Consider the following 15,237-nt stretch of genomic DNA (forward strand, 5'->3'; position numbering starts at 1 on the left):
CCATAAATAGGGGGCTGCACTGGGGCTCCTGCTCACACACAGCCTGCCTTTCTCCCTCCACTCTGCACAGAGCTCAGCTCCAAAGGGCCACAGGGAAGGGAAGAGACAGAAGCATGCAGGCCACGCTGCTCAGCCTCCTGGGGCTGGCCCTGTTTGGTGCTCTCCATGGGCAGGAGGAAGTCACCGTGCAACCCGACTTTCAGCAGGAAAAGGTAACCTGTCCTGTCCTGTGTGTGCCCATGCCCAGAGGATTGGCTCCCTTCCTTCTCTTTTCAGAGGCAGGGATGGATCTGGATCCTGATTCCAACCATTCCTGAGAGCAGGGCAATTCAGAGCAGAGCGTGGTTCAGGCCCTTATGAAGGCGGCTGGTGCCCAGATGAGAATTGGGGTCCCACGCTGGATTTGGGTGCTGAACTCCCCTCCCCCCAGTTGAGAGTGTGTGGATCTGGAGTTCTGATTCAGCCCAGTGTAGGAGAGCTGGAACATTTGGATCCAGGTTCAGATGCTGAACCTCCAGTGTATGGGGCTGTGCAGCGAAGAGCGGCTTGGTCATCTCTAGAGTGGTGGGTGGCACTCGTCCGGGCACAGAGGGGGCTGACAGGGTCAGGCAGGCTGAGCAGATCCAGATGGGCAGGTTATTCCCAATAATCAACCAGTAGGAAGGTTTTTACACCTTCCTCTGAAGCAGGTCTGGCCCAAGGCAGGACCCTGAGCTTGCTGCAGCCAGGTCTGACCCATCCTGGCAATGCCTGTGGTGACTGGGGTCTGTGTGCAGTTCACAGGGAAGTGGTATAGCATTGGCCTGGCCTCCAACTCCAGGTGGTTCAAGGAGAAGAAGCAAGTGCTGAAGATGTGCACCACAGTCGTTACACCCGCAGCAGATGGGAACCTGAATGTCACCTCCACCTACCCCAAGTAAGGCTGCTGATGGCACTGGAGCCCTGCCCTGCCTGAGGGGGAAGGGTGCCATTTCCACCTCACAAAGGCTCATCCCACCCCCTTCCCAAGGCCCAGCTGGCGCTGGGGGGTTCCTCACCCAAGGGATGCTCTCGTCCCCTCCCCTCACACCAGTCCCAGGGAGACTCCAGGTGGGCTTGGGGTCCTGTCCCCATCTTGAAATGGACAGGGGGTGTCTGGTGCCCCTTGCCTGCAGGTCTGGGCAGTGGGGGGCCACTTGGGCCAGGCACAAGCAGCCTTCTCCTCCCTGTGACGCCCTGGAGCAAGGGCAGGGCTCAGTCCCAGGGCCGGGGCTCAGGGTGTGCAGCAACGGTTCCCTCCTAGCACCTCTGGGGTGCAAACTGCCCTATGTGAGGGAAGCCCAGCCTCCCCGAGCTGACCAGACTCTTGTGGGGAGATCTGGCTGCTTGTGGCTCAGCCCTTCCTGGATCCTTCAGAGTGTCAGTCACAGCCTGGCCCTGTCCAAGCAGCAGGCCCCAGCCAGGAGCCCTTGGAGACTGCTGCGACCTCCTTCCTGGGGGGAGTGGAGGAGGGCTGCCAGGCGCAGCATCCTGTCCTTGCCATGGGAGGGAGGGTCTGGGTTGCCCTGGAATACTCTGCCCCTGACACTCCGTATTGCCCCAGCCCCAGGATTCCGACTGGGTCTCCACCCCACTGCTCCTCTCAGTTAAGCTGCTCCTTCCCAGCTTAGTCCAGCAGGATCTGTTTCTACTACCGCCCACATTAATTGTTGTGGGTCAGACAGAAAGTTCTCCTGTGGGGGTCCAAAGAACGCTTTGCCCTCCCAACCGAGGATCTCAAAGCACTCTTGGGCCATTAATTAGCTCCCATAACCATTAAGTCAGTCAGGGTCACCCCGTTTCACAGATGGGGAAACTGAGGCACGGAGAGGGGTTGGGGCAAGGTCAAACAGTGAGTCAGTGTCAGAGCTGGGAATAGATTGTAGGAGACCTGATTCCTTCATTCCCTGTCCCTACCATGTGATGTGGATGCTAGGTGGTGGGATGGCTGACTGGCTCTCTAGATGGGGTTGTAGGAGCTGGTAATGGGGGGGGGCAATAAGGGCTGACGTGATGCTGCCGGTTTGGAGGGTGACACGGAGGCTCTCTCCAGATCACGCTCTACCAGCGTACAGAGTCCTGGTATCCAGCAGCAAGGCCAGGTGCCCGGAGTCCTTGCCAAGCAGGCTCAGCGCATGGTGACAAAGCAGAGCTGATCTTAGTGAAGCTGCTGTCTGAGCAGATTTCCTGTGCCAGTGCTGGAGGATCCCGACTTGGGCTCTTGTGCCCCCTGAAGGGGGTTTTCGGTTCTCTCTGCAGTCTGTGCAAGGCAGCAGCATGGAGGTCGCACCTCTCAGCTTGCTGCACACCCGAGGGTGGGGTCTGGCTGGCAGGATCGGCTCTAGGCATCAGCAAGGCAAGCACATGGTTGGGGCGGCACAATTCCAGGGGCGGCATTCCAGACACCCTTTTTTTTTGCTTGGACAGTTGTGCTCTTGGAGCTTGGGGCGGCCCTGCTGGCTGGTGGAATTTGGGGGAATTTCAGCTCTCCTCATAGTGGACATATGGGGTCCTCCCACACTGGTCCCTGCAAGGTACTGATGCCCCTAGCTTCCACTGAAGCCAGTGAGAGCTAAAAGCTCAGGTGCCGGAGTGCAGGAGACACCTGTGTCTCTCCCAAGCCCATGGGCTGCTGGCTTTAAAGACCCAAGGGTCTGACTCTCCTTTACCTTGTGCCAGTGGCAGCATGGAAGCCAATGGCACTCCAGGGCTATGAGATGAGACCCAGGTCCACGTGTAAGGAGGAGGAAGAGAGCCCAGCCAGGCATCAGGCATTGCTCACCAGCTGGATGCTGGATCTCCCTCCACTGCTGGGGGCAATGGGAAAATCGGAGTCTTCCCTCAGCCTGCTAACATGCTTGTTCCCTGCCTTTCCCACGCACTGCCCAGGTTTGATCGGTGCGAGAAGAGGAACAGCCTTTTCATCAAGACAGACCAACCAGGCCGATTCAGCTACACCAGCCCACGTGAGTGCATGTGCTTGCCGCACTGGCTCCATTGCAGCATCCCGCCCTGCCCTAGCACGCCATGCCCTGGGCAGTGCCAGCAGCAGAGAGCAGGACAGTCTGCCCCTTTGTTGGACAAGATGGCCAGGAATCACTAGATAAATAAACTCACAGCTTTCTCCTTAGAGGCACCTTCCAGCTCCAGACCAGCCCAAAATGGGAGCAGATTTAGCACCAGGATTTAATGCTGTTAGCACTTAACTGTGCAAGAAAAGAGATTGAGGAGCTCAGCCTGGGAATGGCTCCTGTGCTAGGCGTCCAATTGCCATTGAAAAAGGGTGTGTGCAATGGGCCAGGGCAGAGGGCACCAGAACGAGTGCCATCAGGGCTGGATTCCTGTCCCCGCTGACCCCCACTCTGCCATGGCCTGACTCAGGGGTGTGAGAACTGTGAAGTCAGTGGGAGCAGGAGGTGCAGTGCACCTTGGCTAATCAGAGCCCAGAGTTTCAGTCATGTCTGCAGTTTTTGACATGGATCTGTCAAGTAACTGTGCTGGTCTCTACGAGTCACCACTGCAGAGCCCCCCATCCTGTGTCTGAGTATCGGGGAGAGTGACAGGAGCATTTGGATTGGCTGAGCAGGGGACACCTAACTCTCCTCTTAGGGGGACAAAATTGTGTCTCTAGAACCAAATGCTGCCTGGGGAGTTCAAAGTCATGCCGCATGGGGGAGCCATTGTGAAGAGCACACTGCCCTGCTCTGGCCAGCGTGCCCTTACATAGTGCACAATTGCGTGCTCTTCAAAATGGCATCCCCAGTCCAATATTGGTACCAGATAGGGGACAAATGACCCAAAGAGAGGGTTATGGGGCTCAGAATCAGGGGTGCAGCCTTCCTACCAGCTGGCGTGAATTGACTCCACTTGACTGGAGTCAATGCCTGTTTACACCAGCTGAGGGGTGGCAGGCTGGGGGGAGCCCCGCTCGTTAGCTGGGGGTGTCAGGCCTGGCGGGAGGAGCCCTGCTCATTAGCTGGGGGCGTCTGGCCTGCGGGGGAGCCCTGCCTCATATATGCACTGGTATCTGTGCTTGATCATCTCTGCCCTCCGCCTCTGTCAATGCTCCCTGCAGGCTGGGGCAGCCAGCACGACATCCGTGTGGTGGAGACCAACTACGATGAGTACGCCCTGCTGTACACCAAGAAGTTCAAGGGCACCGACACCTTCACCATGGTGACTCTGTACGGTACGTGGCACCTGGATCCAAGGCCCAGGGGTGGCACCTCTGTCCTGCACATTGGGGAACTCTGCCGGCAGGGCTCCCCTTCAACCCCCATCTGAGAGACACCCTGCTTCTACTCTACATGGGTCTATTTTGAATTTCTGCAGGATATGCCCTGAGGAAGTGGGGGCTCATCCCCTAGGAAGGAGGAAGGAGCTGGGTGGGGTCGTGGGGCCTTGCAGAACCTAAGGCTCTGCCCCAGAGCCCAGTGGCAGGGCAGTGGTTGTTGTGTCCCGAGCTGAGGCAAGGCTGGTTGTGATGCATAGAAAGGGGATTCGCTGGTGAGGCTGCCAGACACAGACCCTGTATTGTGGGTCTCTGGTGCCTAGTGCTAACACACAGGCTGTCATGGACAGGGCTGATTGTAGCAGGAGGGGCTCACTCTCACCCGGAGTGTCTTGATTCCCTGGCTGCAGGCAGAACTACGGAGCTGAACCCCGAACTACAGGAGAAGTTCACCCAGTTCTCCTTGGCGCAGGGGCTCCCAGAGGACACTATTCTCCTCCTGCCAAAAACTGGTAAGAACAAACCATAGGTAAACAAGACAAGAGAAGATTGGGAGAAACGCCCTGTGGAGCTCAGAAGCTGAGGGTGCACTTGGCAAGCCTGTCTGAAACGCAAACTGCTTGGGTGCTGTGTTCCCAGCCATGTAGCTCTAGCCAATGTTCCCTCTAATTTTTTACATCCATGTGCGGAGTACATGTGCACCAATATGGAGGTGATATGTGACAGGGTTGGGGCTGAGGGGTTCGGAGTGTGGGAGGGGGCTCAGGGCTGGGGCAGAGGGTTAGGGTGTGTGTGGGGGGGTGAGGGCTCTGGCTGAAGTTGCAGGCTCTGGGGTGGGGCTGGGGATGAGGGTTGCAGGCTTCCCCGGGGCTTCAGCATGGAGAGAGGACTCCCCCTAGCCCTCTCTTGCTGCAGCAGCCCGGGGCCAAGGGAGAGATGCCTCTCCCTGCCTGCAATAGCTCCGGGGCTGTGGGAAAGGCACCTTTCCCCACCTGCATGGCCCTTGATAGCCTGCAGGGTGGCCACACAGTTTAGAGGGAATTTAGGCTCTAGCCCAGCCTTATCCTATGTAGGTGCCTCAATCTGGCCATCTGTGTCCAAAGAGTGGCTCCTAAATTTGGCCCCCACAGACTTGATTGGAAATGGAGGGCACTCAGTGCCCCTGAAACTCACTGGCACTGTACACAGTCCCTTAATTATCCAATAACTCCAGCCATGCTGGATGCTGCCTCCATTGCTCTGAACCAGAGGGAAAACTGCTGAGCCACTTGGCAGCATTGGCCAAGCACCATCACTTGAAGGAGCATGTGACTCTTACACATATGGCCAGGCAAATGGGGGCTCCAGAGGCCAGGAAATGCTCCCAGCTTGTCTGAGCAATCTAAATCTCACTGCTCCTGTGCCCAAGGCTAGGATTTAACGTGAGGTGATGTCCTCAGCAGCTAGCTGGCACTAGGGAGCTAGGTCCACAAGCTCTACCGAAGAGATGACCCACACTTTGGACTAGCTGCTGCGCTCATTGACACTGGTGCAAATCCCTTTGAGTCAATGGTTTTGCGTCCGAGGGGACTGCAGCATTCATCTCTTTGCAAACCCTCAGCTAAACGATGACTCTTCTATGTCTGGAGTTTAACCTGCCTGGAATGGGAAGGATGCCGGACTGTGAGTGCCAGCCCCTCAGGCACCCAGGCTGTGCTAGTGGAATCCGGTGCACAAAGCAGCAAGGACCTATCCTCGCTGCTGGCAGGTCTGGCAGCCCCCAAACCCGGTTCCACGGGAGCTCAGCTCACTGCACGCATTGGAGGGCAGAGGAGATGGCCGAGGAAGGGATTCACCCAGAGCACCCGGCACCTGCACTCGCCCCACCACAGCAGACAAAAAAATCTTGCTAACTCTTGCTCGCAGGAATGACCATTACCTGTGTCGCCTGGTGCAGTCAAGGGGGCAACTAGTGAGAGGACGGCACTGTTGGGCTGAGGTTTCAGGGGGAAGCCACCCAGTTTACCCTTCCATTGTAGGCGTGATGTTTGCATGGCATATGGGTTCTTGGCACACTCCCAACAAGTGGAGCTGAGTAGAGGTCACCTCCCATCCTCCATTCCATGGTCTCAGACCTGCAGCTCAAGCTGGGGCTATGGGATATATCCATGACAAGAAGGAGACCTCTGGATGGAAATTAAACCCGTAGCTGTCACTGTTCAAGGTTGTTCAGGCTCAGTCCCGCAAAGGGACAGAGAGGGCATGAGAACTGCCCTTGGGTGAGGGAAGGCTATGAGCCTGGAGTGGGAGGGATGGCAGGGGGACCACTAGCTGCATTGGGATGGAGCTCAGCACAAGGACAGTCATGTAGGCTCCGCAGGCTGCGAAGAGCCTGCACAGGGAGCACTGGGGAACAGCCTGGTGGAACAGTCCTGCCTTAAGGCCCATCAGCTCCCTAGGTCTTTTCCTAGTGGCCTTTCTATGGCGCTGCCCAGGGCGAAGGTCATCAGCCACTCTACCGAGCTGTGAGGTTCAGCCCTAGCTGCAGCAGCCCAGCTGTCTTCTGACGGCAGGGGAATGTGCAAGAGTGGTGATGTCTAGTCACCAAATACGTTTAAAGTAGGCAAACACATTGGAAAGGAGGCAGTCCAGGTCCTACTCCCTGGACAGAGAGCCCAGCAATATCTGGGACTAATGCGACTGGCTCGGGGCAGGCAGTGTGGGGAAACTGCAAAGCTTCCTGGAGTAGCAAAGCACTGCAGTGCCCTGCGCCCTGCTAGTCCTTCTGCCATTGCCCCTCCATCCTGACCCCCTGCTTTTCCAGCCCTGAACCCTGCACAGCTCGGCCGATGCCCCTCGGTCCTGACCCCCTGCTCTTCCAGCCCTGAACCCTGCACAGCTCGGCCGATGCCCCTCCGTCCTGACCCCCTGCTCTTCCAGCCCTGAACCCTGCACAGCTCGGCCGATGCCCCTCCATCCTGACCCCCTGCTCTTCCAGCCCTGAACCCTGCACAGTTCGGCCGATGCCCCTCCATCCTGACCCCCTGCTCTTCCAGCCCTGAACCCTGCACAGCTCGGCCGATGCCCCTCCGTCCTGACCCCCTGCTCTTCCAGCCCTGAACCCTGCACAGCTCGGCCGATGCCCCTCCGTCCTGACCCCCTGCTCGTCCAGCCCTGAACCCTGCACAGCTTGGCCGATGCCCCTCCATCTTGACCCTCTGCTCTTCAGCCCTGCCCCATGTACAGCTTTGCCGATACCCCTCAACCACAACCTGCAGCTCTCTGCTATTCTAATCCTGCATTGAGCAGGGACATTTAACTGTGCCCCAAATTGTGCTTGTGTCTTTTTAATGGGAACAGAAGAGGCTCCCCCCAACACACCTTTAAACAAATGTCAGCTGCCTGCTGCACATGCCAGTGTCTATGACAGCTGGTCTTTGACAGTAGTGCTCCCTCGCAGGAAGTGCTGTTGGACTGGCTTTCTCTGTTCTCACAGCCCTTCCACGGGGGAAGGCACTCTGCTTTCTGCCCCACAACTGCCCTGAAGTATGTGGGAAGCTGGGTAGCCCCACACCAGCTCCCAAGGATGGTGGGGCTGGATCTGCTATAACCAGCAGCAAATAAGCAAGAAGGAACTGCACACCTTGCTAGGCTTTCCTGCACCTGGCTAACAGCCCAGGGAAGCACTAAGCAGAGGCTCTCCTGCGGAGTTCTCCTGGGGGTTCTGAACCTGTGGGTCTCTCCAAAGGCGGGTGCCCATGGCAGCTGATCTCTGTTTGTACTTCTCTCCCCAGACAAATGCATGACGGATGCTGCATAGGTGAGTAGGATCGCTTCTACAGAGGGTTGTGGCTTCTCTTCCACTGCTCCAGTCAGGAGAGCACAACAGAGGTGTTTATACAGAGTGTGACTTTAGAGAGGGTCTCTGAGCAAGTGCCATTCCCAGCCTGCTTGAGACATGGCCCACAGGCTCTGCTCCTCTGAACACCAAAATAAACATAAAGTTCATCTCAACCTGCTCCCCAGCCTGAGTTGCTCGTCCAGTTCCTCCCTCAGGACTGTTCAGTCCTCACCCTAGATCCTCTCTCTAGAGAACCACACCCACCTCCCTTATTTCTGGGTGGGGTAATGAATCACCCATCTTAGCGTTAATAGAAACCAATTAACCCTTTCCCAGCCAGAGCAGCACCTGCTTCCAGGCTGGGATGTGTCAAACACTGCCAGCCATTACACTTTCATGGAGTCTCATGCAGGGATCTCACAGTGACTTACAAGGAATTTTTTTGTCCAGGCCAAATTGGAGCTCACCAAAAATATGGCTGACCCCTCATTAAAGGGAGTGTGGGGTCCCTGGTGACAGAGACAGGACTGGGCTGAAATGAACAATAAGAGATTCAGGGTTACCGGACGCTGACAGACCCCATGGGTCTTTCTGGCTCTGTGTCACCACCCAGGGTCTCCCTAAATCCTGGCCTGGACTAAGCCGCTATGGGAGTGGCTGCTGGCTATGCTGCAAGCCCTGGGGTAAGCATTGGGAAGGTCATTGTGTAGAACTGATCAATGAAATTGTTTTTAATTTTTCACTTTATTAATATAACTTCATAAGTAAAGTTTTATGAATGAAACTACATTCATTCATAAAACCAGGTACCCCAATAACTGGCTAATTGAGTTTCACTTTCAATCCAGTTGCTGCTTAAATCACTGAAACTTGGACTGTTTCAACATGGTAACGTCTGCTCACTGGTTGTCAGTCATTATACTTGTCTATAGTGTAACTTTTGTTCACTGTTTGCCATTCCTTACACTTGTCCATGTTGTAACCCAAACTCCATTTTAAAATGCTCACTTCATTTTTGCAAAACCCTGCTGTAATCTTATTAGTTTAGTTTAGATGTGTGAATGAGGTATGAATGGATGATGGAATCAACCTCCAGCCCCAGCCTGTCCTGATGATATAAAGTGTAAACACCAATGGCTGAAGATGCAGACAACAGCCCTGACAAAGCAAGAAGAGTCAACCCTCAAAAGAAAAGAACAAAAGTACAATTGAAGAAACATCAAAGTCAGGTCCTAGGCTGAAAGTCATGTCTGCAATTGACGGGTGATCAAGCACACCGAACCCAGAGGCAGCGTGACACAGCAAGACCTATAGACTCTAGATTCAAACTAAAGCCTACAAAAAGGATGGGTGAGATGGAAGACTTTGGAGGGTAACATTCTGCTACCAACATGGAAGGGCATCGGTGCATGCCCAACACAGACCCAGTTCTTTCTTGTGCCTGGCTTTCCTGGCCAGTTAGCCACCACAAGTTACAAACCCAAACCACGAACTCAAGCTACATTCAGGACTGATAACTATCTAGCAGCTGCAGAACATTTGATGTGTGTGTGTGTGTGTATACATAGGTATTAGATATTAGTTTTTGGTCTTAAGTCAAATTGTGTTATTATAATAAACGTGATGTCTTGTCCCCTGAAATGATCCCGTGTAATTTTATCTGCATAACAATTGATGCTAAGCAGCATTTCCTTTCTCCTCCCTTCCAGGTGGAGATTGTGAGGCACCATTCCAGGTTTCCATCAGAGAGAAAGTGACACTCTGACCTGCCGGCGCAGATCCTCCCTGCATAGATGTAGCAGTCTCTACTCTGTAGCCTCATGTGCCTCTGGGCTAGTGCTTCTGTGTATACCAGCCCCTCCTGAGTAAAACAGATGTAAAACACCAGCCTGTTGCTTCCTCAGAAAGGCTTTGGGCACATGGGCAATTGGGAGGGGGAGGTAACTGTCTGATTCAAGACCATGGCAATCTTGAGAGGTCAGATGATCCAGGGAGATTTCCACGCTATGGATTTGAAATCTCCCCAGAACAGCTCAGTGGAGTCTGGGATCATGGCATCCAAATCCCAGCCCTGACTCAGCCTCACACCCCAGCCTCAAGGGCCAGCCAAGCCCAAGTCTAGTGAGGAGTAAGATGTGAGCAGTGCTCAAAGCTGGGGCTAGGAGCCAGTCTTGTCTGGGCAAATCCTCAGCCCTTCTCTGTGTAAATACGGGGCTGGTGATTGTGACACCTCTTGGGGATACTGATTCCCTCAAGCCACCCACATTATTCCTCATCTCCCTCTGCTGTGGGTTCTAGTCTCTCCCCAGGGAGGAGGCAGTGCTGCAGATTCAGACCTGCTCCTCTCCCCCCCCACAGCCCTGTTCTTAACCTTGCCCCTGTGCGAAATGGGTTCCTAGTTGTCAAGGTTCCTTCCCCACTCTGAACTCTAGACTACAGATGTGGGGACCTGCATGAAAGACCCCCTAAGATTATTCTTACCAGCTTAGGTTAAAAACTTCCCCAAGGTACAAACTTTGTCTTGTCCTTGAACCCTATGCTGCCACCACCAAGCATGTTAAACAAGGAACAGGAAAAGAGCCATTTGAAGACGTCTTTCCCCCAAAATATCCCCCCAAACCCTACACCCCCTTTCCTGGGGAAGGCTTGATAAAAATCCTCACCAATTTGTACAGGTGAACACAGACCCAAACCCTTGGCTCTTAAGAACAATGAAAAAGCAATCAGGTTCTTAAAAGAAGAATTTTAATTAAAGAAAAGGTAAGAGAATCACCTCTGTAAAATCAGGATGGTAAATACCTTACAGGGTAATCAGATTCAAAACATAGAGAATCCCTCTAGGCAAAACCTTAAGTTACAAAAAGACACAAAAACAGGAATATACATTCCATTCAGCACAGTGTATTTTACCAGCCATTAAACAAAGGGAAATCTAACGCATTTCTAGCTAGATTACTTACTAACTTTACAGAAGTTCTGAGTCTGCATTCCTGATCTATTCCCGGCAAAAGCATCACACAGACAGCCAGACTCTTTCCTCCCCTATTGATTTGAAAGTATCTTGTCTTCTCATTGGTCATTTTGGTCAGGTGCCAGCGAGGTTATCTTAGCTTCTTAACCCTTTACAGGTGAAAGGGTTTTGCCTCTGGCCAGGAGGGATTTTATAGCACTGTATACAGAAAGGGGGTTACCCTTCCCTTTATTTTTAGGACACACTCCTCCCCCCCACCCCCTGCAAATCACAGACAGGGTGAAACACTGGCTGTGATTTCTTTCTGGAGCTCTAGAAGAAAATAGAGTTAATAAGACACCTGCACCTCTAAATATACTACCAAATGTATAAAGACTAACAATATTTTTCACATCTCAAGGACGATTTTAACCAGATGATTCTGGGAAACTTTCACAGGAGAGTGTATCAGCCACTTTGTTAGAAGCTCCTGAGATGTGTTGTATGTTGAAATCAAAATCTTGGAGAGCTAAAGTCCACCGAATAAATTTTTTGTTAGTTCCCTTGGTGGTATGAAGCCACTGTAGCGCAGCATGGTCGGTTTGCAGGTGGAAACGCTGTCCCCAAACATATGGGCGTAGCTTTTCCAGAGCATAGACAATGGCATAACATTCTTTTTCACTGATTGACACGTGGCTTTCCCTCTCAGACAGCTTCTTGCTGAGAAACACTACAGGATGGAACTCTTCATCCAATCCTTCCTGCATTAAGACTGCTCTCACTCCATGCTCGGAAGTATCTGTGGTTACTAGGAACAGTCTGTCAAAGTCTGGGGCCCTTAGCACAGGGTCAGACATGAGAGTCGCTTTAAGCTGGTTAAAGGCCTTCTGACACTCTTCGGTCCACTGAACAGCATTTGGCTGTTTCTTTTTGGTTAGGTCTGTCAGTGGGGCGGCGATTTGGCTGTATTGTGGTACAAATCACCTGTAATATCCAGCCAAGCCTAAGAAGGATTGGACCTGTTTCTTTGACTTTGGGACAGGCCACTTTTATATAGCATCCACTTTGGCCTGTAGGGGGTTGATAGTTCTTTGACCCACCTGGTGTCCAAGGTAAGTCACTCTATTGAGGCCTATTTGACACTTCTTAGCCTTAACAGTTAGTCCTGCCTACCTTATGTCCTCAAAGACTTTTTGTAGAAGTTCCAGGTGTTCTGCCCAGGAATCCGAAAATATGGCCACATTGGCATATTCTCCCAATCCCACTAGGAGACCATCTACAAGTCTTTGGAAGGTGGTGGGTGCATTTCACAGCCCGAAAGGGAGCACATTAAATTCATAAAGCCCAACATGTGTGGTGAAGGCTGACCTTTCCTTGGCGGATTCATCTAGCGGTACCTGCCAGTACCCCTTGGTTAAGTCCAAGGTAGAGATGAACTAGGCCCATCCCAGTTTCTCCAATAGTTCATCTGTGCGTGGCATTGGATAGTTGTCCGGGCAAGTCACAGCATTTAGCTTATGGTAGTCCACGCAAAAACGTATCTCCCCATCTGGTTTGGGAACTAGAACCACTGGAGATGCCCATGCACTGCCAGAGGGGCGGATTACCCCCATCTGTAGCATATGCTGGATCTCCCGTTCTATAGCAGTTTTAGCTTGAGAAGACACCCATAAGGTTGGGCTCTAACTGGATGAGCATTACCTGTGTCAATGGAGTGGTGTGCCCGTTCAGTCAGTCCTGGGGTGTCTGAGAATGATGGCATGAAGCTAGTGCACAGCTCCTTGATCTGCAGTCACTGCATACACTTAAGGGTCATGGAGAGGTTCACCTCTTCCACAGCACCATCACTTTTCCCTTCGTAGTAGACACCTTCAGGCCACTCAGCATGATCTCCTCCCTGGGCTGTAAACTGACAAACCTTTAATTCTCTCGAATAAAAGGGCTGTAGAGAATTAATATGGTACACCTTAGGCTTTCGGTTGGAGGTGGGGAATGCTATGAGATAATTAACAGCTCCCAGGCACTCCCAGGCGCTCTTGGACCATGAATGGCCCTTCCAATGACACTTCCATTTTATGGGCCTGGAGCGCCTTTAAGACCATGAGCTGGTCCCCTACTTTGAAGGACCATTCTCTGGCATGTTTATCATACCAGGCTTTTTGCTCTTTTTGAGCATCCTGTAGGTTTTCTTTAGCAAGAGCTAAAGAGGTTCGGACGGTGTTTTGTAGGTTGATTACAAAGTCCAGAATGTTAGTTCCTGGAGAAGGCGTAAACCCCTCCAATTGCTGCTTAACCAACTGTAATGGCCCCTTAACCTCGCGGCCATATACAAGATCAAATGGTGAAAACCCTAAACTGGGATGTGGTACAGCTCTGTAGGCAAAGAGCAACTGCTGCAACACTAGGTCCCAATCATTGGAGTGCTCATTTACGAATTTAAGTATCATGGCCCCCAAAGTTCCATTAAACTTGTCCACCAAGCCATTTGTTTGATGATAGTAAGGGGTAGCAATCAAGTGATTCACCCCATGAGCTTCCCAAAGGCTTTCCATAGTTCCTGCCATGAAATTTGTTCCTGCATTTGTGAGGATGTCGGAGGGCCAACCTATCCTGGCAAAAATGTCTGCTAGTGCTTGGCACACACTTTTAGCCCTGGTGTTGCTAAGAGGTACTGCTTCCAGCCATCGGGTGGAAAAATCCATGAAAGTCAGTATGTACTGCTTTCCTCTGGGTGTCTTTTTCAGAAAAGGACCCAGAATATTCACAGCTACTTGCTGAAATGGAACCTCAATGATGGGGAGTGGCTGGAGAGGTGCTTTGACCTGGTCTTGGGGTTTCCCACTCTTTGGCACACCTCACAAGACCGGACGTAGGTAGAAACATCCTTGCCCATTCCCTCCCAGTGGAATGACCTCCCCAAACGGTCTTTGGTCCTGTTCACCCCAGCATGGCCACTAGGATGATCATGGGCTAAGATCAAGAGCTTTACCCGGTACTTAGTTGGAACTACCAACTGTCTCTGAGGATGCCAGTCTTCCTGGTGTTCACCAGAAAGAGTTTCCTTGTATAAAAGTCGTCTTTCTACAACAAATCTGGATTGATTAGAAGAGCTGAGAGGTGGCGGGTTGCTCCATGCCGCCATCCACGCTCTCTGGAGGCTTTCATCTGCTTCCTGTTTGGTCTGGAACTGTTCCCTTGATGCTGGAGACATCAGTTCCTCATTGGATTGTGGACCTAGGCTTGGTCCCTCTGGAACTGATGTAGGAGATGGGGCGGTTTCTGTTGACTGTTCACACAGACGGGTGCAGCGGCACAGGAGCTAGCAAACAGAGCTCTAAACAGGGGAGTTTGAGTGGGAGTTTGCAAGGGGAGTTTGTATTGTGGTGCTTGTTTGGGGTTTGCTTTTGCTGGGGGGTGTGTGGTCTTTTTGGTGTGGCTTGTGTTTCCCAGATTAACAGGATTTAGGGGGGAAGGAGATGACAGATACAGAGGCAGCTGTGGGAGTGACTCCTGTAGTGAAAGACACATTGAGGATGACTGGATGTGGAAGCTGTGGTATGTACATGATCCTGGAGGGGGGAACCGGTAAGAGTTTTTTCTGCATGAAATGTCGTCTGATAGAGCTGATGGAGGAAAAGATCCGAGGTTTGGAGATGCAGGTGGAAAGTCTGGTTGAGTTTAGGAAGGGGTTTGAGCAGATGATGGAGCAAAGATATGAGGTATCTGAAGGAAAAAGCTCAGACTCACAGATGGAAGCAGGGCTGTGGAATTTTGAGGGGAGACTGGGTGAGGAAAGTGGTCAGTGGAAACATGTGACTCAAAGAACCAGGCAGAGAAAAAGACGGGCTAGTGAAGGAGAAATAGAGCTTAGGAACAGGTTTGCAGAGTTGGAAAATGAAGAAGGGGCTCAGCAGGTACTTGTTGAAGGTGGAAGGGTAAGGAAGAAGAGAAGAGAGGCTAGTCCTATAGGAAAAGGGAAAGAGTCAAGGGAGACTACACCAAATATGAGCCCCAGGAGGATACAGGATGGGTTGAAGAAGATTATAAGGGAAAATAGGAATGGAAAGAACTTGCAGCCAGAGGGAACAGGGGAGAGACTGGAGAATAGCACTGTCACCAGGAAAAGGCAGGTCTATGTGATCGGGGACTCTTTATTGACAAGAATAGACAGGCCTGTAACTAGAGCTGATCCTGAGAATAGAAGGGTGTGCTGTCTTC

General features: G+C 52.4%; 1 protein-coding gene across 1 annotated transcript; it reads left to right on the plus strand.

The window, feature by feature from the left end:
* On the plus strand, window positions 1-9,956 carry PTGDS (prostaglandin D2 synthase). The gene is made up of 7 exons (XM_038374895.2): window positions 1-212; window positions 777-916; window positions 2,908-2,984; window positions 4,094-4,207; window positions 4,660-4,761; window positions 8,023-8,048; window positions 9,779-9,956. The coding sequence occupies exons 1-6, from the start codon at window positions 114-116 to the stop codon at window positions 8,046-8,048; spliced, it is 558 nt and encodes a 185-aa protein (XP_038230823.1). The 5' UTR covers window positions 1-113; the 3' UTR covers window positions 9,779-9,956.
* Window positions 9,957-15,237: the final 5,281 nt, after the last annotated feature.

The sequence above is a fragment of the Dermochelys coriacea genome, chromosome 16, assembly GCF_009764565.3.
Source record: "Dermochelys coriacea isolate rDerCor1 chromosome 16, rDerCor1.pri.v4, whole genome shotgun sequence".
Lineage (NCBI taxonomy): Eukaryota > Metazoa > Chordata > Testudines > Dermochelyidae > Dermochelys > Dermochelys coriacea.

Bases quoted from the DNA above. Each gene is read 5' to 3' on its own strand.
- PTGDS (XM_038374895.2), top strand. From the start codon at position 114: ATGCAGGCCACGCTGCTCAGCCTCCTGGGGCTGGCCCTGTTTGGTGCT. The intron at 917-2,907 runs GTAAGGCTGCTG...CGCACTGCCCAG, and splicing joins GTCACCTCCACCTACCCCAA to GTTTGATCGGTGCGAGAAGA. The intron at 2,985-4,093 runs GTGAGTGCATGT...TGCTCCCTGCAG, and splicing joins ATTCAGCTACACCAGCCCAC to GCTGGGGCAGCCAGCACGAC.